This window comes from Pezoporus occidentalis, unplaced genomic scaffold, assembly GCF_034315485.1.
Source record: "Pezoporus occidentalis ecotype Australia unplaced genomic scaffold, CSIRO_AGI_Poc_V1 ctg27, whole genome shotgun sequence".
In the NCBI taxonomy this organism is placed as follows: Eukaryota; Metazoa; Chordata; class Aves; order Psittaciformes; family Psittacidae; genus Pezoporus; species Pezoporus occidentalis.
In genome coordinates, this window is record NW_026914611.1 from 7,047,933 (window position 1) to 7,074,053 (window position 26,121).

General features: G+C 39.0%; 1 protein-coding gene across 5 annotated transcripts in view; it reads right to left on the reverse strand.

Annotated features, from left to right (window-relative positions):
• Nucleotides 1-26,121, reverse strand: part of ABCC4 (ATP binding cassette subfamily C member 4 (PEL blood group)) — a 154,481-nt gene that overhangs the window by 124,916 nt on the left and 3,444 nt on the right. For all 5 annotated transcript variants that reach the window (XM_062624594.1, XM_062624596.1, XM_062624598.1 and 2 more), the window contains exons 2-7: nt 16,095-16,205; nt 13,781-13,901; nt 12,904-13,125; nt 7,932-8,021; nt 7,334-7,497; nt 1,781-1,906 (exon numbers count right to left, since the gene is read on the reverse strand). In XM_062624594.1, coding sequence (XP_062480578.1) covers nt 1,781-1,906; nt 7,334-7,497; nt 7,932-8,021; nt 12,904-13,125; nt 13,781-13,901; nt 16,095-16,205 — 834 coding nt within the window. The remainder of the gene's footprint in view (nt 1-1,780; nt 1,907-7,333; nt 7,498-7,931; nt 8,022-12,903; nt 13,126-13,780; nt 13,902-16,094; nt 16,206-26,121) is intronic.

Genomic DNA, 26,121 nt, shown 5'->3' on the forward strand with positions numbered 1-26,121 from the left:
CTTGAAATAATATCGAATACAAAATTCTGAAACAATTCCTAATTTCTCTTCCCAAATATTCTGGCAATTCTCAAGGAAATTCTTCATCACTTTTTATTACCTTCCACAGTAAGGTTAGAAACTCAAGTTATGATGATACAATCTGAAGTAAATTTTCACTTAACAGAGAGAAGGATGCAAGATGCTCTACTGGAAAACTAGTTAAGCAACTTTCCTACTATACTTGCCAAATCGGCTGAACTGACAGACTTTCAGAGTTTCAAAGACATTTTTTCAGTTTAAGGGCTCACAGTCTCTGATCTCCAGAGTACAGTGAAAGAACACTTGTATGTAAACTATTTGAACTGGGTCTAATTCAATTACTTCAACAATCCTGGATGAAGCACTTTTACCACCCTCTAATAATCCTTAATAATCCTCTCTACTATCTGCAAATAATCAGCAAGTTCTTTGTGCTACTCTCCATAAAAATCAGATAAATTACAGGCTACCCACAGGCTGAAAATAATATACTACACGGTCTTAGGGCACAAACATGAAACCAGTATGGACAGCCACAGGAAAAAAAGAGCAATGGACGAGGCTCAGATGTCACCTGAGCAACTGTCAAGGGCCACTGCAAAATACTGGGCAATAAATCACCTGGCTGAATGGAAGACTTAACTACAGTTTTCTACAGCAAAGTTAAAGAAAAGAAAGAGGGCTCAGGATGTGTTTTGGAAGAGCTTCTTTCTCTCTGTCATTAAAAAGGAAGCCTCTAACCCTAATGATGCACTGAATTTGGAAATCTAAAGTTTAGTGATGTGAATATGTCCACTGAGGAAGCTTTCAATCAAGAAATATCCTCTCTGGCTTCACGCAAGACAGCAAAGCTTTCAATCAATCAAGAACATTCAATTAGCACATGATCCTAATATCTGAAGGAGGAAATGATTATGTGCATGGGAAGAAATGTCTCAGGAAACATTAGCAAGTTTGCAAGCCTGTGCATAGATACAAAGGAAAAAAAAAAATCCTTTACAAAAGCATAACAAATAAAAAATAATCAGAATCTACAGCAGGATAACAAACTTCTACTCATGCCAGACATAACATGAAAATTAAGTAGTTCAGGTGAATATTTCTCATCATTTATTCTTTAGCATTGAATGCTCTCATACTGTTAAGTAAAAGCACAAATACTGATTGAAAATGTAATTTAATGACTTAGTTTTCACCAGATACTGATGGACCTCAGAAATGAAATGTCTCAGGATACCAACTCAGCTGGCCTTGCAGTTGAACAACTAGGAAATTTCTGAGCTGCTGTCTTTCTCCCCTCCACCTTCCCAGATGGCTTGAGCAATACTTCAAAACACAGAAAGAGAAGCAGACAGAGTACTACCTGCAGATGCTATCATTTAGGACAGAAAGTCAGATTTTATATATTTCTGAGGAGGGAAATGTCTTGCCTCTTGGCTACTAGTTTACACAACTGGGGATGAAATTGTTTAATTACAACTACTACAGTTTATCAGTTGCTGGTTTTAAACACAGCCATAAAAGGAAGCATAAAACCACAATTTATAAATATCAGAGGTTTTTTTTCTTTTTCTGTCCCATCAGATTTATATTTTCATTACTTCACTCTAAAACTATAGAAAGTTCTAAAATAAAAAAAAAAAAAGCCAAATAAGTTCAAGTAAACTGCACTTTAAAGTACAAAATAAAACAATTATTGACATGTAAAAAAATGGAAACAGATATTGAACATATACCAAGCTGTATCTTTCCAGATTACCTTCTTAAACCATTCACAAGTTCTGCAAATGATTTTTCCCAAGCATACATCTTTATTATCTTCATGCCACTTATGACTTCATTCATGGTCCTAATTCTGACATCTGTTAAGGCAGCTGTCTTGCTCCTGTAAATAGCACAAAGTAAAAATTCTCAGATTCTCAAAAAAAAGAGTATTTACAATGGCATAACATACTCATATTAATGAAGTTTCTGCTTTGACTTGTAGAGAGGATTCACACAATTTTAATTGCACTGAAGGGTCTTCCTGAAAAAGTATCTTAAAGCTGACACACAGCAGAGAGACTTGGTTTATCTGCATTCCTGGTATCCCCTGTACTCAGGGAACTAAGTTGATTTAATGCTCAGTTATATGTCAGCTTGCACAAATACACGGTATTCTCTGAACTACGTATTTGTGTACAAAAAAAAAAAAAAAACCAACTCAAAAGAAAAAAAAATAAAATTATAGAATTTAGGACTAAGCAAAAATCAGAGAATTACTTTTAAAAACTGTTTTGAAAAGCCAGAACAACAATCCTTCTCATAAGACTCTTTTGATGTTGTTAAAGAAACTTGGCTTGTGTGTGTGTGTCTTTTTCAGATTAACTCAAAAGCAAAGATTACTTAGTACATGAGCTATAATTTAGGAGAGCTAATCTAGATATGGCTTTAACAAATTAATATTATTTAAGCATTAATTGCAATTATCACTAAAGTAAATAATCTATTTTAGTTCCACATTATGTTTGCACTGATGAGCAAATGGGAAGAAAATATACAATTAAATAATGAAGTCACAGTTTTAATTAGGAAAAAGCATTGGAAGTTAGACACCACATAATGACTGTACAAACCATGCTAATAAAGCCTATTACAATTCTGAATTCACTCAGGTAGATAAATTTACTTCACACATAGCGAGCTAAGGTAGGCCTTATTTTGATAAAACACACCTTCCCCTGCTGGATTTCTTATTTTTGTATATAGCAACGAAAGTTAAGATTCAGAAATCATACTTAAAATAAAAATAAATTAATAAACTTTTAAAAAGCTCTTCAGAAGGGGTGAGCTGGGTTTTGTCAGCTTAACCTGCCTGCTTGTCAGATTTCTCTGACGCTCTGGAAGAAACAGCAATATTTAAAACACTTAAGTAGAAAGAATTTCAGGCACCTGCTCAACATTTACGAAAAACAACTTCTCAACACCAGCATTCATAAACGTTGGGATGACTGAAGCAGGGTATTTATGCAAGAAGAAATATTTATACAAGAAACCTAACAAAAGCAATGTAGAAACTTGGCCCTAATACAATCAAGATTTCTTATTAAGACTGAGGAAGACAGCTTTGCCTGCACCAACTGTACTGACATGAACAAGATTATCTTTGCTAAATCCTCTTTCCCTTTTTCAAAAAGGGACAGCAATAAGAAACTGCTCAAAGACTGAGAGAGCTCATTCTTTCCTCCCCATACACTCACCGTCACAGCAAAAGGCAAAACTTAACATATGTTGTTCACACTTCTGCAAGTGTCTGAGAAGTTCCATTTATGACACTCATAACCATTCTAAATTAAGCAAGTTGCAGAATATTTTTGCTTTTATGAGGCATATTTGGTCAGTTTTAATCAAGTCTGTCACAAGTGACAGATTTCACTTTACAAAAAATTAAAATGGCTTTAAATGAGAATATAACAGTTGCATGGCTAAGCAGTGAAAGGATTGAGTTCTTGTGAGTAAATATATATACAGTGGTCTTCAGTCCAATAATTGAACTATTTCTCAAATAATGTATTAGGTCATGTATTTTGTAAAATTCCTAGTACCTCTGCAGGTAAAAGCAACACTTCATAATATACCGCATACCATTCTATAGGATACTGAGTCCGTTTCTGCAAATTCCTACAGCACTGAAGCTCATGCCTGCATCATACGCTGGTGTGCACGTATGTGTTTACAGGACTGGGTCCCAAGTATAATGCTGAATAATAGCACAAATTAACTGCCACACTGAGTGTGTCTGGATTTTAGCAAAAGCTTTAATCCTTAAATTACTTCCTTATAGGCCAATTTCCTTAAATCCATGCAGATTCCCAGCAATTGCCATGTGAACACACTTATCATTACAGAGCTGGAATCCACTTCAGCTTTTCCATTAACTCTTTCTGTTCACTGCACATTTTTATGCACCCGCAGACAAGCAGAAGTTTTTCTAGTTAAGATTCTTTCCCTTGCACTGCATCCAAACAAGTGGCTGTTAATGAATGGGGGAAAAACCCAAATAACATTACACTGCCACTGCTTAACTTTAAAAATACATACCTTCGAGAAGAGATTTTTGTCACCTTGTTGTCTGACCCTGGACAAGTCCCTTAATCTCTTTGTGCCTCAGTTTCCCATCTGTAAAATGGGGATAATAATTCTTACCATCATGGACAAGGCACTAGTTAAGTACTAAGTATTTTAACTATTGACTGAAAGCCCAAAACCTCAAAAACTTAAAACTCAAAAAATCCTAACAGTGAAGTAGCTCGATACTTATGCATGCATATTACACATGCAGTGAAAATGCACAAGTAAGAATATATTGGAAGTGTTCCACAAACAGGTTTTGCCATAAAAAAGCACGAAGAATTTGACAGAGAACACTGAATGGCTCATTATTTGAGAAACAGCCCATAACTAAAGACTATCACAATGATTACAAATAGAAGGAAATCTACAAGTTAGTCTCCTTTCATAATTCTCAGCTTTCTCTTCATACCTAGCCATGCAACAGCAATGCCAGTCGCAATACTTCTGGAAAACCAGTCTCAAAATACAACATGAAAACAACACGTAACTCATTAAAAAAAGTTTCACCGATTGCAAGGACAGCAAAAAGAGCTTTTTCAAATACATGGCAGACAAAACTAACACCAGAGGCAATGTAGGCCCACTGATGAACGGGATGGGTGCCCTGGTGACAGAAGATACACAGATGGCAGAGTTACTGAATGCCTTCTTTGTCTCTGTCTACTCTGCTGCAGGCAGTCCTGAAGAGCCCTGTACCCCTGAGACCTTAGATGAAGTCAGGTCAACGAAGCGGTTTGCCTTAGTCGATGAGGAATGGGTTAGAGATCAGTTGAGCAATCTGGACATCCATAAATCCATGGGTCCAGATGGGATGCACCCGCGGGTGCTGAGAGAACTGGCAGAAGTCATTGCTAGACCACTCTCCATCATCTTTACCAAGTCTTGGGAAACAGGAGAGGTGCCTGAGGACTGGAGGAAGGCAAATGTCACTCCAGTCTTCAAAAAGGGCAAGAAGGAGGACCCGGGTAACTATAGACCGGTCAGCCTCACCTCCATCCCTGGGAAAGTGATGGAACACCTTGTCCTTGGTGCCATCTTAAGGCATATCAAGGATAAGAGGGTTATGAGGGGCAGTCAACATGGCTTCACCAAGGGGAAATCATGTTTGACCAACCTCTTAGACTTTTATGAGGAAATAACGCGGTGGATGGATGATGGCAGAGCGGTAGATGTGGTCTACCTTGACTTCAGCAAAGCATTTGACACAGTCTCCCACAGCATCCTCACAGCTAAATTGAGGAAGTGTGGACTGGATGATCAGGTAGTGAGGTGGACTTCGAACTGGCTGAAGGAGAGAAGCCAGAGAGTTGTAGTCTATGGGGCTGAGTCTAGTTGGAGGCCTGTAACTAGTGGAGTGCCTCAAGGGTCAGTACTGGGACCAGTATTATTTAATATATTCATCAATGATTTAGATGAGGGAATTGAGTGTACTATCAGCAAGTTTGCTGATGACACTAAGCTGGGAGGAGTGGCTGACACGCCAGAGGACTGTGCTGCCATCCAGCGAGACCTGGACAGGCTGGAGAGTTGGGCAGGGAATAACTGGATGAAATATAACAAGGGAAAGTGTAGAGTCCTGCATCTGGGCAGGAACAACCCCAGGTTCCAGTATAGGTTGGGAAACGACCTGTTAGAGAGCAGTGTAGGGGAGAGGGACCTGGGGGTCCTAGTGGACGACAGGATGACCATGAGCCAACACTGTGCCCTTGTGGCTAAGAAGGCCAATGGCATCCTGGGGTGTATTAGAAGGGGGGTGGTTAGTAGGTCGAGAGAGGTCCTCCTTCCCCTCTCTGCCCTGGTGAGACCCCATCTGGAATATTGTGTCCAGTTCTGGGCCCCTCAGTTCAAGAAGGACAGGGACCTGCTGGAGAGAGTCGAGCGCAGGGCAACAAAGATGATTAAGGGAGTGGAGCATCTCCCTTATGAGGAAAGACTGAGGGAGCTGGGTCTCTATAGTTTGGAGAAGAGGAGACTGAGGGGTGACCTTATTAGTGTATATAAATATATAAAGGGGGAGTGTCACGAGGATGGAGCCAGGCTCTACTCAGTGGCAAACAATGACAGGACAAGGGGTAATGGGTACAAACTGGAACACAAGAGGTTCCACTTAAACTTGAGAAGAAACTTCTTCTCAGTGAGGGTGACGGAACACTGGAACAGGCTGCCCAGGGAGGTTGTGGAGTCTCCTTCCCTGGAGACATTCAAAACCCGCCTGGACACATTCCTGTGTAACATTATCTAGGTGTTCCTGCTCCGGCAGGGGGATTGGACTAGATGATCTTTCGAGGTCCCTTCCGATCTCTAGCATACTGTGATACTGTGATACTGTGATTGAAAGAGCTAGAAGGAACCAATTCACCCTGAATACAAACACAACAAGGATGAATAACGCTACTACGCATGTGTGTAAATAGCAAACATAAGCATATTCCCATCTAGATGTAAAGGCTATTTACAAGCTGATGATGTAAGTAGAGCATGATTAAATACACAGGAAAGTCTGAAAGACAGAACATTGAAGATAATTCAATATCCTCACTTGAGGCAAGTCTTTCTTTTAGGAGGAAGTCAGAAAAAACAAATTTGTCAGATAATGGATAGCTACTGCAAACTCATTTTGTATCTCCACAGCCTAGAACCTTACAGTTAGAAACCTCAGAGCTGACATCAAAACCATCATCACAATTCTTTTCTTCCTTTCTCTCTCAGTTCCTTCCCGTTTTTCCTCTCCGCATCTTTGTCTTGGAGGGGTGAGAGAACAAGACCTTTGAACATGAAACTTTCAAAGCTTTCTGCTGCAACTCCTGTACAGCCCCTTTAAATCAAAACTACAGTAGGACTGCCAGTACTGCCTTTGTAGTAACCACTCCTTAAGTATCAATGCAGGAAGTCAAAGCTCAAGAAATAAAATTCTATGCCTACATCTACAGCAAGTAAGCTACCGAAGTAGCCCAACTCTTCTAGTGTAACGGACAGCTAATGAGTAGCAGATATTTTCTGCGTGTCTGGAAAAATGTCTACTTCAAGTCCCTAAACAGGAATTCAGAATTCTCACATTATCAACTACAAAAAACACGGGCAAAGATGAAAGAACGCAAAAAACCCTCACCAGACAGCAGCAGTACTCTGCCTCCATCAAGTATGTCCATTTTAAAATCCAGGACAAAAAATACCTGCAACCCAACACATGCAACCTTACCTTAGGGAAGAAAAAAGCCTCCCAATGCAGGTCTGGACAGGAAGAAGAATAATTAGAACTGCCATTCCTGCAAGACATGATGGGCCTATCTCCATCCACAGAAGTACTGTTACTGCTACAGCTTGAATTGGTCCAGCCCACAAGAAGTGCAAGAAAATCGTTACCTAGGCAAACAGTTAAGAAAGAAAAATTAGCTTTTGGTCTTACCTAAAAAAAAATAAACCTTAATAACACAAAGTTAAAGAAACACCTTTGCCTGCAACAGGTACTGAGGCATCCAGTGAGAATTCTGCACCAGATTCAGAGACCTTAATGTACATGGAGCTGCCTAACTTCCAGAAAAGTAGAAAATTACCACGCTGATTTGGTTTTATCTTCATCAACCAATACTTCTCTGAGCTTCAGAAAATACTTAAGGAGGGGAAAAAAAAAGTATGTTTTCCGCTCATCTTTTAAGAGAGTATTTCTCTTTGTATGATGTTTAAGAAATAGCTAGAAGAAATGTTCATAGGAAACAATCACCAGTTGTAAACAAAAACTTCTTAACTCAAACACCACAGTTTCAACAGCCCCTTGGAAAGACCTGTAATATTCTTACCTGATCAAACTTGTTCACATCATTTGACAGAAGATTTACTATTTGACCAGTGGTAGTTTTTGCCATAGCTACATTACTGAGACGAAGTGCCTAAAAAAGAACAGTCAAAATTGTCACAGCTCATAGAGCACAGTACACCTATACACAGAAGGCTTGATACACAAATACAACACCAGGGCAAAAGCTGAAGGTGTATCTCAGCTTTTGCCTGTGAATACCTGGGCACAGTTCAAGAACCTTAGATAACGTGGGTTAGGTTAAATATTCTGAAGAAGAAAGCATAAAATAAAGTTTAGGGAAGGACTGTGGAAAACAGAAGTTGTGTAACTATTTTCATATCTGAAGAGATTAAAAATGGGAAAATACCAACATAGCAAGTTATACAAAAGAGCCTGTAACTTTTCATTTGCATTGCTCTCCCCTACACTACAAGCATCTGTTCAAAACAGGAGCAGAATACTCCACCTGAAGACCAAATTAAAATCAGGACAATGTTTGGCCAATTGAAAGAATTTTGTTTTGAATGAGATTCCTGACTGACAAAAAACTCAAGTTATTTGTTTTACACTATCAGTTCTTGGTAACACTGCAAACTGTGCTTTCTGTCTTTGTAAATGAGTTAATAACCCTTTAAAAATTTCTCTTCTTAATAACTCCTATAAAATCGTAAGATTTTTGAAGAACATTAAATGAAGTTTAGCACATGCTATGAAAAGCAAAAAGAGTAAATACAAATATTTCTATAGATTAATAAATAAGTTGATCAGCAGAAAACAGTATGTGATCATCCAATAGCCCCTAAAAAATAGCATCTGGAAATATGCAGTCTGAACAGGACCGCAAAGATCCAAATTTAAATAGCTCAAAGTTATAGATTACAGACCCTGCTTCCTTCTTCTCCTGCTGGAAAGAGAACACAGTTTTGCAGCACAAGTAAAAAAAATATATATATAAAAAAATATAAAAACATGTTATATATTTTCCCACAACAGAATAGTTCACTCCACCAAAACACTTCACATTTTTAGGCAGTGTACATCTACTTCTCCCTCTCCAAAAAGTTAGCATTAGGATTGCTTTCTGATCAATAATCTAACCTCAAAAGCAACAACTGTTTCAAAAATTCTGTTCCAATATTTTAAATCAGGTGCAAGAACATCAAAGTACTATTCAAAATATAATTTCAAAGGGCCATACATTTCTTGCACCTCACTGCTGTTTTACAAAGCTATTAATCACAGAGAGAATCCCAACCCTAACACTGAAACCAAGAGGCAGAAACATTTAGAGCCCTACTAAGAAATTCCTCTGAGGTTCCAATAATAAATCTAGGATACTGCGTATATGAAAGACAAGATTAAATTATTTGAGAAAATGATTGCTTCATTCCCTGTCTTAAGCTTGTTTCCCATACATCTGAACAGAGAAGTTGCTGCTGGTAACACTGTCACAGCGCATCCACTTTTCTATCATGTTTACTCCACACCACAGATCAAGGTTGACAAGCTCCTAGAAAAGCTGTTAAGATACAGGTAGGCCATAATAATAGGAGTTCGAATGATGTGTAGGTTAGAAGAAGTTGCCCACCAGAGCATGTTTACAGCATCTATTGCTACATACTGCTTTACAACATAGATGTATCTGCCATTTCAAGTCCACTTCAGGTACTCAGAAGAACACTGCACCAGTGTCTTGCTAGTGGTCCACTGCCTGGGTACATCTGGGACCCATCACCTGAATCACCTTTCTGACCTCTTCCTAGCTATTTCAGACACAGACAGCAAAAACAGTTTCAAAATGTATTACCCTAGTTCATTCTGACCAAGACAGAAAGCATCTGAGCCAAAAGGAGGTAGCTCATCTGTGACTGATTTGTCTTCTCCGGGAAAAGACAGCCTTTACCACTGTCAGTGGTAATGCCATTTTAGTCTTTTCTTTCTTTCCTGCTTCAAAACCACTTCTGAAGTAGCACTGGGTTTTAATGTTTTTTATTTTTTTTTAAGTGAAATAAGCCTTACACTTTCTGAAGTGTCCACTCAATGGACCTGTCTAGACTGCAAAGGATGCAGAAGGAAATGGAAACATCAGACACAAAGCAGCAGTTTTACTGATATAACCAATTTCTCCCCCAAAGTTCTGTTTTGGTACTTTCCCTTTCTACTACATCTGGAACAAGTACCACATATCATAGGAGCTGCTATAAAGAAAATTAACTCTATCTCAGCCACAGTCAGTATACTGTGACTTTAGTACTATTTTGACCTTAACATTTATAAATTCACTCTGAAGGTAAGAAGTACTAATCTAGAGCCACACACCTTTTTAAAAAGCAACCGCAGCTTGAATTTGATTTTATTTTACATTTGCCAATTATCTGCCTGTTTTCAGCACAAAGATCTCCTTGACTTTCTGTCTATAAATTTTCTGTACAGACGTATTTCCCAGCAAGCACCCTCTCTCAAGAAAAAAAGGTTTTAGTTATATGGACTAATAAGAGTGGCTTGTCCACTTGATGCCTTAGGTTATTCTTTTTTTTTTTTTACTCTGAAGATGTAATTGCAGTGGCCCAATTTCATTTTTTTTAACCATTTCTTTGCCTCCCATACTCCCATGTTAGTGTTTTAACCTTTCTCTGCCCCAAAAAGTTAATTCAAAAGCACATTAAAAAGGGAAAACTGACCACAGAAAAGAATAATAAAACTACATGGTCAAATAACTGCTGACACTTTTTTGGCAGCTTTCAGTCTCAACCAACTACTCCACACTTTAAACTGCTTTAGTGTTTACTCTGAACCTTAAGACCGTAAGTAACCTTTGGTTTTAACACATGAGACTGAGCCACAAAACAGACTCGTTTTTCATTTTTGTTACAAGCTTCCTGTGTGCATCACTAATACTTCTTACTGATCACAAACACCTTAGTGTTCACATACAGGGGTTTTACAAATGACATGTTAACTTTCCAGGAAATGAAAAGAGTTTAAAACTTAAGTTCTCCATTAAGGATGCTCTCTCACCCAACCATTCACCCTTGCAAATCCAAGTTTGTATTTACTACAGCAATTAACACACACTGCAAAAGTATTAGTAAATCAGCATCCAGATTCTTTCAAAGGTCTATATGAGGATAAAGAGGAAGTATGACCTATCTATAAGCCTCAGATAACGAGGACAAATGATTAGAAAGGTTTATCAATGTTCTGATGTGACCTCAGCCTCCAGCCTCAGGAGTAAACACTTATGAGATGAGGGGAGATTAATTTTCTATTTAATCACATCTCTAGAAATAAGGGTGCATATTATGAACATTTCTTTTCCAAGCTTCTAAGCTAATATCAACACAGCAAAAACCAACATTGCTATATACATATTTCATGAACTTCAAACTCTGTTATGATAATCAGTTTAGCAAATTAATACCTTAGAGAGAGATGTTTATGTACAAGAAAGCAGTGTGCCATGTTAGAGATGAGCTCCCAGAGGATAATTTCCAAAGTATCAGAAGAGGGAGGAGAATAAATATATGCATGAAAAGAAATCACCACTTACAATGGGGACAATTTTACTCTCCTCACTTTACTGCTTTGTCCAAAACCTTTGCATGGCCATACCAGTAGTACAAGGGTTTGCCTTAACTGTATGGCAGCTACGTTGAATGGCTAAATTAGCATGAATTTCTTCACATTCTAAAGAAACTTTGCAGTCCTGATCCTTCAATTAAACACCTTTGCTGAAGTTAGAACTGGCAGGTCACTATTCTAGCAGTACTAAAGCTAAAAAAAAAAGAAAAAAATAGAGCATTTTCCCTTCTAACACCCCCAGCAGGGACTTCCCACTTGGAAGTGGAAATCAGCTCAATGGTTTGGATACTGCCAACAGCTTCAGAAGAGAAAGCATATATATACGCTTGGGTTGCTTGCTCCTCAGAGCACACAAAGGCCCACATATCATCCTGGATGTCACTCAACTCCTTTCTGGAAGTAATACCTGTAACTTCTCTTGTCCATCTCAGAGTGGCCTCAGCTCCATCTGTAGTCAAGGACAGCTATTTCTTGATCAGGACACACAGAGAGCAAAAAAAATCACAGCTTACTAAATGTACATCCCTGCACTTCATTGGCTTTAATGAAGGACTCCAGGGCTCCCACAGTAAAACCGGTAACTGATACTAAAACATGGCTCTAACCTATCTTTAGAATTCAGCATGGTTCTGAACCGCGTCTCCGGCGCCCACGCTCCTCTTTCCTCATACCAAAGCAGGAGGGATACTAGCGGCGTAATTAGTAATCATCTCGTTCAGCCCGGAGGGGGCAGCAGCAGTACTGCAGCACTGCTGCTTGTCCCCAAACTAACCTGATGGATGGCTCGAGAGGAGCGCAGCCTCTCTGACCCGCAAAGGAGGCAAATCACCAGTTCTACAGAACTGCTGAAAAACCAATATAAACAAATCCCACCATTAACCACAAAAGTGCCGTGGGGGAAATTGTACAGTGAAGCTGTTCCCAGACACCTGAGAGAACTGAAGCAGGTGGTGACAGCCAAGTATAACATCCTCCCCAGGGATGAACCTGCAGGGCTGAGTAACTGCCAGCGTTCCCTGGGAGAGCTCTGCCCCTCTTCTGCTGTATTCTAACTGCTTCTGACAGCTCCAGCACACAAACCAGCAATGGCAGGGCCCCTTTCCAACAGCACCAGCGGGCAAAAATCAGCACCCCTGCCGAGTCTTTAGGGCTATTTAATTCACCTTCTCTAGGAGGACTGAAGCTGTCATTCAAACACCATATGACCAAAGAGAGAGCAAGAGCACATATGCACATTTAAGGTCTGATACATATTGGCATGTGTTACATTTTTACAAATGAGTAGCTTCAACGGAACTGCAAGCATGAACAGAACAAATAACTGTATTTTTAAACTCCCCTAATGAAAAAGCTGTCGAATGCCAAATATACCTGTAAACACGTTTGCTTACCTTCCGATAAATCATATGACACATAGCTACCCTCAGCTTCATGCCAGCCCGCTGTACATGATAGAAGTATAAGTGGTGCATTATAGCTAGAATAAGCGTGCACACAGACAGAGCAGCTGCGTAGCAATATGCAAAATTCAAACCCTCATCTGAGGGATCATAGTTTTCAAAATAATTAATAATTTTTCCCAAAAATATTGGCTGAATTGTTTTGAGGGTTTCCTGAAAGAAAAAGAAGGGAAAAAAGGTATTAATAATTTGATATCACACCATGCTACCCAAGTTTGTAACCAGGCAAACAAGAGCCAAGTACTGCTGCAAGTCACATCCTGTATTATCTTTATTGAACTCAAAAATGAAAATTTTTATCAACACATAATTCAAAAGAACTATGTTCCACATTAAAATTTAGCTGATTCTTTAAAAAGAACTCTCAATTGCCAATAAAAACTTTGATGTTATAAAAAGGAGTACGTACTACACTGATGACAGTGTGTCCTTTACAGCCATCTACATATAGCAAGAAAAACCCTTTTCTATTGGGCACCCCACTCAGATACATAAAATACTGCTAAGCCTTACAATGCAAGTCAAGGGCTTGTAATGTCTCAAAAATATTGCACTGAAATCAGCTCTTTGTCCCACATCCATAATCCTGCAGTTATGACTCAAATTTTTCATTCTCTATAGAGCTATGGCTCTTTTTCACTTTTCTGAGAGTAAGAGAGTTTTACTTTTCTGAGAGAGTACGTGAACATTACAGCTTCTATGAACAGCACAGCATGAAGTCACCAGGATGTGTCATGCAATCTAAGAGGCCAAGTTTCACATTGCTCTTAGCTAAGAATTTTGTTGTATGACATTTTACTCCACTTACCTCAATCATTGTGAAAATTCCAAAAACTAAATAGGATTTCCAGTAACAAAGAATAATGGCTTTTGTCAAATGTGGCATTTTTCCTCTCTTTTTTGCTTTTTGCACCTCTTTATCCCAGTACCTGACAAACAGAACACAAATGTGATGGAGAACAGAAGTAAAACCACAAGACAATTACCTGGAATAAAATACTTTCAGATATACAGACAGATTGCCATGCTCACTTTTATACAACACAAAATTAATAGATAGTCATGTTTTCTCATTCACATAAACACATAGTACACTATTATAGGCCTATTTGTCCTTGCACAACCACAAACAATTCATCACTGTTGGCTACTACTGCCTTTGTCATACTTGCTGATGAGGAACCCTTTTTTTCTTCTTCTCTCAGTTCAGACAGACACTTAACTTAGTTAAGAGCCTAATACCATATGATCTCCTAACTACGGACTAAACTGAGGAAGCATGGACTGTCTTTACTGTCATATAAGCACTGCACTTCCCAAGGGAGGCTGTGATGAACAACCTCTTCTCATGCCTGGATCTTTCTACCACGTGCTTTGATGAGGACAAGCAGATATGGCACAAACGCAACTGTCTGCAGCAGTTCTGCCACCTAACACTCCATATGTCTCTCTGAAGGCAAGGATTACAGCAGCAGAGTGGAGAAGACCTTTGCATTACCACGTGTCTGCCCACAAGGAGAGAGCAATCTGTTCACATTAAAATCAAAGACAGTAACAACAAGCACGATTTTAAGAAGAAAGTATCAGAACTTAAGCAGACTTCTTAAAGCATGCTGTTATCAGACAGGATACTCACCCTTTCTTCTGGAGGCTAAATATTTCTTGCCAGACTTTCTGACCTTGTTAGTTTGAGAGCTGAAATGAGTCTAAGGCATGAAAGCCAAATTATTTTGCAACACAGCACACAAGTTTGAGGCATACAGTATGGATAATAAAACTTTCTTTTTTTAACCCCCTTGAAGGGTTGCAGAGTTATTGTCTAAATACTTCAGAGTCAAAATTGAAACTGTGTAGATTCTCTTGTGTTTGCTGGCCCAAGAGAAAAGGCTACTTCCTTAGGTGGCTATTTATGAATTATATTGTGTGCTTCTTGGCCAGGTACACTACAGAATTAAAAACCACTTCTTTTTTTTTTTTTTTGGCATGCTGTATTTTCTACCATTTCCTGACTCATGGAAAGTGTGTGCCTTTACTGTAAGAATCATTGGAAAGAGGCCATCTTCCTCCACAGCTAACTCCTTGAACTTCAAGACACAGCTGTGGAACTTGGCAAAGCTCTCCAGCTACAGAGATGTTAAAAGCTGCACTCCTGTGAGGTTATCACCTACCCTTTTTCTTCAGTTAACTCATCCAGAGCAGGATGATGCATGACCTGTCATTATCATTCATTCCCAGATTCTTTTTACTTGTTGGAAGAGTCTCTCACCCCAACCAAACTATCAGGAAATTTGATTTGCTCTACCTTCAGTGTAATGGCAAGAAATAGCAAGGCCACAATTCTCTAATACAGAGGCCACCTTTCACCAGGAGACACCACTTCCTCCAATTATATTTAACAAAAGATTATTTGAGGGCAAAAATGTTAGCTATTGCAAGGTTCAAGACAATCGACAAACTGTTATTCTTGGAAGATATTTCACTATTAAAAAAGAAAGAGATCTTCCTGGGTTCATAACAACATGACTTGGTACACAGTCCATGAAAGAGTATTTATAACAAACTAAAAACATCTTCTAGACACAAGTTTCAGATGTCCAAGGCATTCTATCCACTTCACTAAAGAGGGGCATATTTTCAACATACATACATTTATATACACACATACATAAAGGGTAGACAGCTGTCACTTAATTCAGTTTGTGCTCAAAACCGAAAACAACAAAGAAAAAACCCTAACATTTTTCCCCACTTTCACAGAGAGAAATTTCAAAAGTTTCCACAGCTATTCTACCCATGGACAGAAGGCTCACATTAATTTATTACGGATTACGGCAGTAACAGTTGATGAAAAGTCTTCTTTTCCAAGCATTCTGCAAAGTGTCAGATTAATTACAAATGACATAACTGAAAGACTAATGCATTTTCATTACGTATAACTTGAAAAGACATTAAAATGCCTCCATGGTAAACAAGTTCTAAATATTGCCGTTAGTGCGTCAGCATTTTTGACAGCAGACCTTGTTAAACTTTACAACCACCTCCTCTAATTTTAGTCCAGAAATAAAACTCTTGCTTTCCCCAGCAGAAACTCAATAAAAGGGAACAATTATTTTCCTTCTTACCACTGCAATTCTTCTCCAAGCTTCTCTGAGGAATCTTCTGGCAGCACTTTATACATATCATCTTCTTCAAGCTTCCGTTTATGGCCAATGATAAATATGGGATTCAACCACCTATTTACATACAAATTATTAATAAACTGATCAGCAAACCAAAAGAGTAGTTTCTTTACTTATTCCTTTATCCCTTTCCTGCCTCCTCTTCTCCTGCATCACCCAACATCCATGCATTTTACTGCACTTTTCTCTTACCTAAGAACTAAGTCACCTCCCTTTCACAAATGGGAAAACATTTTCCATTTCCTAAAGCTGTTTATGCCCATAGCACCCTATTTGACAACCAGTACAATTCTTGGCCTTAAGGCAACTGTTTTCTTACAGTGTTTCCTTACGTTTAAGGAAAATTAGCATTCCTTTAAATATTTAGGAAAAAACACAGAACCTAATCCAACTATTAAAATATTGGCAGAGTTGTAAATAAAATGGTAATACACATTAAAAGACATTTTTGTAATAACTAGCATGACTATTCACTTACATGAGGAAAAAAACTAACTGCTGTTAAACTACCATCTTGACAGCAATTAGGTCAGTAACTTAGAGACAACCACTCATGTAAAAATGGGAAAATAATGGATTACTACTAGAAGTGATATTAGCCATGTTTGGAAATACAAACAAAAAGCAAGCAGTCAGAGCACGTAGGCTCCAAAAAGGAAAACATTGTCTAACAGCTCAGTTTCCTTAGTGGGCAGATTTTTAAAAGCTCAGTATTTTACGAGAGCACTTTGAAGACAAACTTTAATGGTGCTACTGTAGATTTGTTGGAATGCAGCATTTTGATAGTTCAAATAATACTGTCAGCGAACAGTAAGACTAGCTTTTATGCATCTAGATCCTTCTTCAAGCCTGAAACACACATCAAGAAGATCCAAACAGTTTCAGCTGCACTCCACAGAGCACGGCAGAAAGCACGAAACTGACCAAGCTGCTCACGAGATGGACCGAAAGAGAATGACACCTCTGAAACAGGCATCAAGTGGGATCAACTTGTTAGGGAACTTGCAGTTTGCCACTTTGTCTCTCTACCAAATCCATGATAGCTGGTTTCCCAGATTTTGGGTGTCAGGCCTGTTTACTACAAGTACTTTCTCAGCTGGTCAACATGATCAGAACCAAGAGGTCAGGAATGGATCTGTTTAGGAAAACATATTCTTGCACTCACTGCAAGGTGTCTGTGCAATTTCTATTGCCTGTGAAAGCTCATAACTGCTGTTTAGTATCTGATGCTTAATTATCCCCTGACTTCATCAACATAGTTTTTAAAAGAGCACCTGGTGCACTAGGTGAAGTGTATTATCTTCTGGAAGGCCTACATGTGAGAATTCAAAACTGGGATGGTTTACAATGAGGACATTTCTTTATTCACAACCACAACAGTGGTTATGAATACTCATCAACTAGCTTTGCATTTCTTGCTCGGGCATGTTCCAATTACATTTTGTATACACTGGCTTATAAGAAGTTTGTTGATTAGTTCTGGGGTGGAGGGCGTTCAGAGAGTTTCACTGAAGACAGAACTGTTGCAAAAACCTTTTTCACAGTCTCCATGGCACAACTGCTTATAACAAATGGGATTTAATAGTGTTTTTCCTTCACTGTATAGCATGTTAGCACAGTGTTTGTGTGACTCATTCAAAGATTAAGAGTCTATCCTTAGAGTAGCATCTTTGATGCCTAACAGCCCTTTTTAAACTCTTGGAGTGAGTACTAAAGATTTGTGTATGTGAGCTGTTAAATCCTAAATGTATGTTAAAGGCACAATTAGAAACAGAAAGTACTTGTCAGACAAGTCTGGTGCTTGGACTGTATGGTCAAATAGCACCAGGGCTCAAATCGCTGCCACAACTTCCCTACAGGTCCTGACAAAGTCTCTCAAAGATCAATTGCTCCAACCAGCAGAAGAGCTTCTGCCTGGTTTGACACAATGACTATGCTCCACTGAAATACTACTTCAGCCACAGTTCTTGCAGCCAACCACAGGTAAAAAGTAGACACGATGCAAATAACCTCAAGGCCATTAAACAATTTCTGCCTGCTGGACAAGAGACACCCTGTGTGCTCCAGGACAGACAGTTATGGGAAAGATCTACAGACTTCAGTTGACTCACATGGCTGATACCAAGTGTTCCTCCTCTTGCAATATCAACATTAAAGAGTTACTCCATAAACAAGTCACAGGTCTGTCTGACAGAGAAGAACACAGAACAAGTTCTCTTCCCCAAATCCTTTACCATGAGAATCAGGATGAGGCAGTTCCTTCGGGAAAATAAAGGCATAAATCCTTCTCACATCTATGGAAATGGTTACGAGATTCCACCAGCTACTGTTGCCAAGGTGGTGAAAGCAAAAATCATTCTGACATTTAACAAGGAGCATAAATATTTATTACAGAATCACAAAATGGCTGGGATTGGTTAGAACGGGCCTCTCTAACTCATGTGGTCTAACCCCCCTGCTCAAGCAGGGCCACCTAGAGCTGGCTGCCCAGGACCATGTCCAGGCAGCTTTTGAGTATGACCAAGGATGGAGGCTCTACAACCTCCCTCGGCAACCTGTGCCAATGCTCGTTCACATTCACAGTGAAAAGTATTTCCTGATGTTCAGAGGGAACCTCCTGTGTTTCAGCTTGAACTCACTGCCTCTTGACCAGCCACAGGGCACTACTGAAAAGAGCCTTCCTCTGCCCACCTTGCACTCTTCCTTCAGGTATTTAAATACATTGATGAGATCCCCCTGACCCTTCTCTTCTCCAAGCTGAACAGTCCCAGTTCTCCTAGCCTTTCCTCATAGGAGAGATGCTCTAGCCCCTGCATCATGCTCTGACTCTCTCAAGTATGCCCATGTCTCTCTCGCACTGGGGAGCCCAGAACTGTGCGGCCTCACCAGTGCTGAACAGTGCTGTCCATTACCGGCACGTAAGAGAATGCACAGAGGAGAATAAAAGACAATTAAAAATATATTTTAGCATACACTTTGAATAAACAAAACAATGCTCTTAATGTTAGTCTGTAGAACACCATTCCTTTACTTTCACTTTTCAAAAAACCACAACCGAGCCACAGGAGGAACAATGCTTCTGTTGAGAGCAACTGCTCCTAATACCAGTTTTAAACAGCACTGCAGTCAACAGCAGCAGAAGGTGCAGACCACAGCCATAGTGTAGTTCATGTGCAAAGCAACCAGGTGAAAGACAACTGAATGGTCTCAAGTCTACAGAATTCCTAGAATAATCTAATTTATCCTTTGGCCTTGACTCTCTAAAATACTTACTGATGATATACCCACCTCCATTGAGTTCTTACAATTTGTACCAAATCCCTTCTGTCCCCTCATCTCCACACCAATCAAGCACTGTACATACCATGAGACTGATTTTCCAAATGAAGTAGCAGATGGAGATAATAGTGCAGGGTAAAAACTGCCAAAAATCTGAAGGTTTTCAGGCTATTAATTCCACTGAGACCTAGTGCAAATTCAAGGCTTCTCACGTTTTTCTGTTAGTTTAATCCATAATTTTGAAAACAGTATTACATTGCACTATAAGCCCTATGTTAACATTAAAGAAGGAAAAGAATGTAGAGTATGCAGAAAACCATAGTAATTAATTTTGTGACTCATTTATTATAATGGACAACATGGCAAAGACTCAGCAGAAGTCCACATTTCTGCAGGGTTGGGGGGGGGATCAAAAAGAACCAAGAATAACCACCCATTGTTGAGCTTTCTGACTACTCTCCCCCAAAACACCCATCTTCAAGATGTACTACTGTTATGGAGGTCTTGAGAATACAAAAGATTTTAACAGCATGTTGTATTACTGTAGACTATACTTGAAGATCTTTAGAAGGTGTTTAAAAAGTTTTCTTTTGAAATTGCACTTAATCCTTGAAGAACTTTTAGCCCAAGAATGAGGTCTTCTATTTGTCCATTGCAAATTCTTTGTACAGCAAGAGCAGTTCAAGTTTCACATCTCACTGATGCACGCTGAACTTCACACCAGTAGGTCCGCTTTCAGACGGAAGACTTAGCAAATGTTCATATTCAGTCATTAAAGTGAGTAATTTCCACCAGGATGCTACATCTAGATTACACCCAGTGGAATTCTCTGCACTTAGAGCAGAATTGAGACCAACCTATTTCACACAGCCTGCTGTTACTGGAGTCACACACTCCTAACAAGCAAACTAACCAAGCCCTTCTCTTGCCTGAAGGCTCAGTTAAATTAAAGAGTGCTGTAAGAGGACTGTTAAAGGAAGCTGGCAAGTAACACAATGGACTACATAAAGAACATCCCTGAAACCTAAACTTACCCATGAAGTAAGACTACTTGTTAGAGTGGTCTTTTGTCCAAACAGACATCAGATAACACCGATTTCTTCAAGGGGGAAGGTGGGGGAGGAAGCCCACATGAAAATTAGAATTTGCTATGAACACAAAACCTGTGCAAGCTGCATTATTCTTTAATAAAAAAGCTAAAACAATAAACAAAATTAAAGATGACCTGGAGAAATTGAGGGAACATATTGACAGTGATGCAAACTACTCTTATAGTATATAGGGTATATATATATATATAGGGTATAAAATAGACTTGCTAGCAATCTGTTGCCTGAAGAAAAACAACAGGGTGGAAAGACTCACACCTCAGTACCACATTTCCGTATTTCCCTTTGAAGAAGCTGCTCAACTCAAATAAAAATGGGACCCATTAGCCACTGTCTTCTCTTTTCCCACGTATCTTCCTGTTTGCTAAGAATTCTGCATGATTATTTGGTTCTTTACACATCACCTCATTTTAGACACTCTTCCAAAACACAGGGTTCACATGATGCTTTTCAAAGAGCTTAGCCCAAATTTTTCCTAGCACAAGCTACACATAAAAATCTGAGTATCTGGAAGAATCCCCAGTACCTTCTGTTCTACTGGGAATGCCTCTGTTCTATCAAGATGATTAGCTGATCAAAGACATCAGTCTGGAAAGAAGCCCAGAATTAGTCCCTGCTACTGCCAGAATACTGATGTCACTAGGGACAGATTAAAAAACAAATTTAAAAAATCCCCCTGTAACCTGGTGCAAACCCAAGAGATAGCCAAAACTCACTGCTCTGACCCCAGAAAGCTTTTCACCTTTACAGCAGTACCTTGGGCACTGATAAAAAAGGAAAGTGATTCATTTCTGAACCAGCAGATACACAAAGACCACAATATAAACATTCACTTCCTGCAGTTCCCTACTCCTGGATTACACACCCTGTAATATTACAACTCAGTCAACCAGCCACAATTTACATAGTTGTTCGGGAAAGTGCAATTTTTTAGCAGCTGCAATTAGAGCAACTCCAAAAGAATTTCAGAACCACTCTAAGATCTTCAGAAAAAGCTCAGTGTTTCCATACCCTTGTAAGAGAAATGAGACATCAAGGGGAGATCTCAAGTCATCCCCTTCTTCACAGAGATAGCGTGTGAGAGACTCAGGCCCTACCCGAAAGGCACAGTCATTACGCAATCAGGACAGTCACGCTACTCTGTTTCATACATGAAATACAACTTCCTAAATGAGAAAACTTTGAAATCAGGTTTCCTAGTATCCCGAAATAATTTCTTTTCAGCCAAAATATATTACACTTAAGTTCATTAAACTAAAAGCAGTGTCCAGCTGAACTGGTTCATTAACCCAGGGACAGAACCTGCTGCACCTCGGGATTTATATCATATCCTGCTTGCAAATGCTCAAAAAAGTACCATTCTTGCACTGCGGAGCAGACTTGCAGAGCTTTCCAGAAATGCAGGCATATATTGCAAGTTCTTCATGAACTGAGAAAGTTTGTCACAGAACATGAGCCAAGACGCATTTGGAATTACATTACAAATTTGGAATTACGTTACAAAGCTGACACAAATAAAAGAAAACCCCAAGATCAAAGGATGTGTTTGTCGGGCAGACAGACACCCATCAGATTCCATTGCCCTGACCAGCCACACAATAGTATCACCATAGTCAGTCACATACACATTTCAGTACCTTCCTCTGCATAAGTGCAAAAAGTTGCTCTTATCAGTTTCCCAAAAGCCTTTGCTTTACCACAAGCCAAGTCAGAAAAAAATCAATCTACATGGGCTGCTTTTCTAGTTAGAAAAATCTTTTATTTTGTCCTTCTTTATTTGTAATTGTAGGCAGAAGTTTAACTTCTGGGTAATTTTACAGCACCCAGCCAAAGCCCCATCTTTTATACTCTCATCAACTAATTCATTAAGGAAGTGGCTTAAGAACACCATTTTCCCCATCCCTCTTAAGCCTATTTGTGCATTACATTACAAGCATCATCTGTTTACATTCAATCTGCAGTTATTTTCAACAGTTGCACAGGAGAGTCTTTCTTTACTCAAATTCCTCTACTGGGATTTCATTTCTCTAAGCAGCTTGGAAGCACTACTTCAACTACTAATCTGCAGAGTAACATGTATTTCATTCTCTTTCATCACCTGCTTTGGAGCTTGTTTGCTGGTTTGGGGTTTTTGGTTTTTTTTTTAAATAAATGGGGTTTCCTCATGGTAACTTTTGATTATAAATCCATATTGATTATCCTCCAAAGCTTACTTCAGCTGTCCACCTGCTTTGTTGTACTGCTCATCACCTACCTTTGTGAGCTGAATTTCTACATCAGCAGTGCAAATCCAACACTGCTGTGTACTTGCTTTCAGTCCACAGGAGCACTGCTGGGATGGGATGTAGAGACAGAAGGACATACACTGACAGTCTCCAGTGTTATTTTGCAAAAATTCATAATTATCACTGCAATAGTTTGTAATCATCATGTCATTATTTTTTTTAAACCTATCTGTTTTTCACAGGCTCACTCATTCTCTTCAGTAAGCTGCCTTTTCCCACGTCCCTTATCAACACAGTCACCTACAATTAACAAACAGAGTTAGTTCTGGTATTTTTTGACATGTTTCTCAATTGGTGTTTTTGTTGCAACTTCCGTCCCTGGCTTACTGCAGCTTAAACAGTAGATTTTCTCATTGCTTACAGTAAGAAAAAAATAGGAATACAATGAAATTACTTCAAAGCCATGTTAACTCAAAAACACCCTTCAGGCTTCCAGTTGCAATGCCAGACTGTATTAACCTTTGATACTCAAGCTTCATCTCATCTTCTGAGCTGGCACTTTTTCACAGCACAGCGTAAGCAGCTAAGTTGCTGAACATCCACTTTCTGGTGCTGACAGTAAATCAATTGGTACTTAACTGCATTTATTGCAGGCTATTTTCATGCTGTTCAGCTACCCTGCGTCAGCCAGGTATGAGATACTTGATTATGTTAATTTACTTCCTGATGTTCCAGATTGCAAGAAAAAGTACAGAGCAAGGAAAGAGGAAAAAAAGCAGATACTACTGAAACAACTTAGCCAGAGTAGGCAGCTGCTTCATCATTTGAAAAACGCACATAAAAACTGTTACAGCTTCCATACATGTTTAATAGCAACAACCAACAATAAGAACAAGGCTCAGACCCTGAAACCAGTGTTAAGCAGAAAGTTTGGTTCAGCATAATGGTCTCTGATTTCAATATCTAAAAGAAAATACAACTACTAAAACCTAATGGTAGCAATTTCTGTATTAACTTCCTTTCTGACAAGTAATGGAAGATTTAAAATCACCTGTGAATTCACACTGGTATTACAAGTGGTCTAGTATCAGGGATACAAAAAAACAACCCCCAAAACCCAGATGACTGGTCTTTTTAAGCTTCTATTCCCAGAATCTAACTGTGTTATCTCCCTCTCCACTCTACTTACAGCCTTGACGAATTTTCTAGAAGTGGGGACAAAAAAAGATTTCTGGAAAAAAGGGGAAAAAAAAAACCCACTGCACAACATACTTCTAATTTTTAAGTTTTGCAGGAATTAAGAGGGACATATCTTCTCCTGAATGCTACAACATGCTTTATTTAGGGCATTCCAAAGGCAAACAGGCTTGGGGTTGTACTCAAAACAGTTCATCTGATTGTGTATCTGAGCACAGATATTTACTGTAGATAGCAAGTGCTAATATTCTGATAGTTTATACACATTTGCTGTACATGATATAATCTATTTAGCACTCTTTACCCACGTATTTTACCTTCCCTGACAATGATTGTCAACAGTATCTTCTTCTGCATAATATAGCTATCTTGCAATTAAACAAGCAAAACTTACAAGTAAATGCAGTAGTTCAAGACACTGAATGATTCAAATTTGACTATAGGATACTAAGTATCTGACAAACGAAAAAACAAGGCATTATCTTTAAACAAAGTTGTATGGATGATCCTCAGTCTAAAAATCGAGAAAAAGTGCCATTTCATTCTTTAAGTATTGAAAATGTGGTTTCTGTTTACCTATACTGAAGATACTTACATATTTCTTTAGAGTTTCTTACCGTACCACAATTGTCCTGCACCACTAAGTCAATAAATGAAGTAAAATCTAGCTTCCTTAGAGATCTTTACACAGTGGCATATGTTCGGAGTCACCACCATCACCAATTTCAGGGAATTGGTGGGATGGCAAATTGCAATGCCTGATGCTACTGAGATATTCATTTGCTACTTGAAGAACATGTAAAATCCTCACAGGCAAATCTAGTCACTCACAAAGTAAGGCACACGGAACAATTTTAACGGTGGCACTGCTGGACTCAGGCTGGAACTTCCAAGCAACATGAAGAATTCTCTCCCTAACTTCATTCAGTGCAAGGCAAGACATGCTTTTGTAGAGAGCAACATTACAGGATTAAAATGCAGGTGATACTTTGGCCTACTCAGAAGCCCAGCTAAATCAGTCAGTGGCCCTTCTGGTTCTAAACTATACGGTGAGAGAGGAGGAAGAAGTTAAGGAAAGCATGCAGATTTATTCTGCTACACAGGAGGTATGCGACATGAATGCATTTGGTCAGACAGCTACATACTGTGCTGTCATCACTGAAAATCCTTGGACTCGCATGCCTGTGCTTACCTCATTCTGTCCACATTTCAATCCCAAGGTAAAGATTTTTTTCACTCTTCTCTCACTACGCTCCAAGTCAGAGATGTGAAGAAGACTTAGTGGTTTTGTCATTTTCCCTAAAGTACACGCTTAGTAAGCCAAGAACAATGCTGTCAGACACCAACAGGTAATGATAAACTAATCATTTCTTCCTTGGGATCATTAACTGCACAGATGCCTTGGGGCAAGTTTTCAGTTCATGTTTTAACGCAGCTATTTTAATGGCAGTTGCCACGTGTCAAGCAATGATGTAAAATGCACCCAGCTTCAGGATGCTAATAGCATTCAGTGCTCCAAAGGAGCCAAGAACATGTTATAGTCACAGCAAGTCTGTGATGGGGAAGTAATTATTATTAATAACAAATTATAATGTATGAAATTTAGCAGGACTTTAATTTCTTTTCTTTTTCTGAGCAAAACCACCAGATACCCTTTCCAGGGTGTACCAGCTTGCCCTCCTTCTCATGTTATTAACAGGCCAAAAGTCTTCTAAAACTTTAATCACAGCCCATGTTTTGTAACTCTCCACTGAAGTGGACTTGATGCCTGAACAACAGAGCGCATAAAAATTCAACTGCTGTATGGTTAGAATACCTTTGACAACCCAAGGGAGCAAATGCTATAAGCAAATAAAAATACACCTGCTGCTTAATGAACATGTAAGCTCAAAGATGTGTTAATATTTAGAAAAGATACTCTTTTATTACTGATTTATTAGTACAGTTGTTAATACTCCCCATCACCATACCCAGCAGAAAAAAAACATGTGAAAATGCTGTTCTCAACTCAAAGTATGGAGTATAAGGCTTTTTGCACTCAAAACACTTTCTACAACAGAATAACTGTCTGAACATGAAAAACACTGGACTGAATTCTCTCTTTCTTGGACATACCTAAAAAAGAAAGAAAATCCTCCTATCCATCCTTCAAAGCCTTCA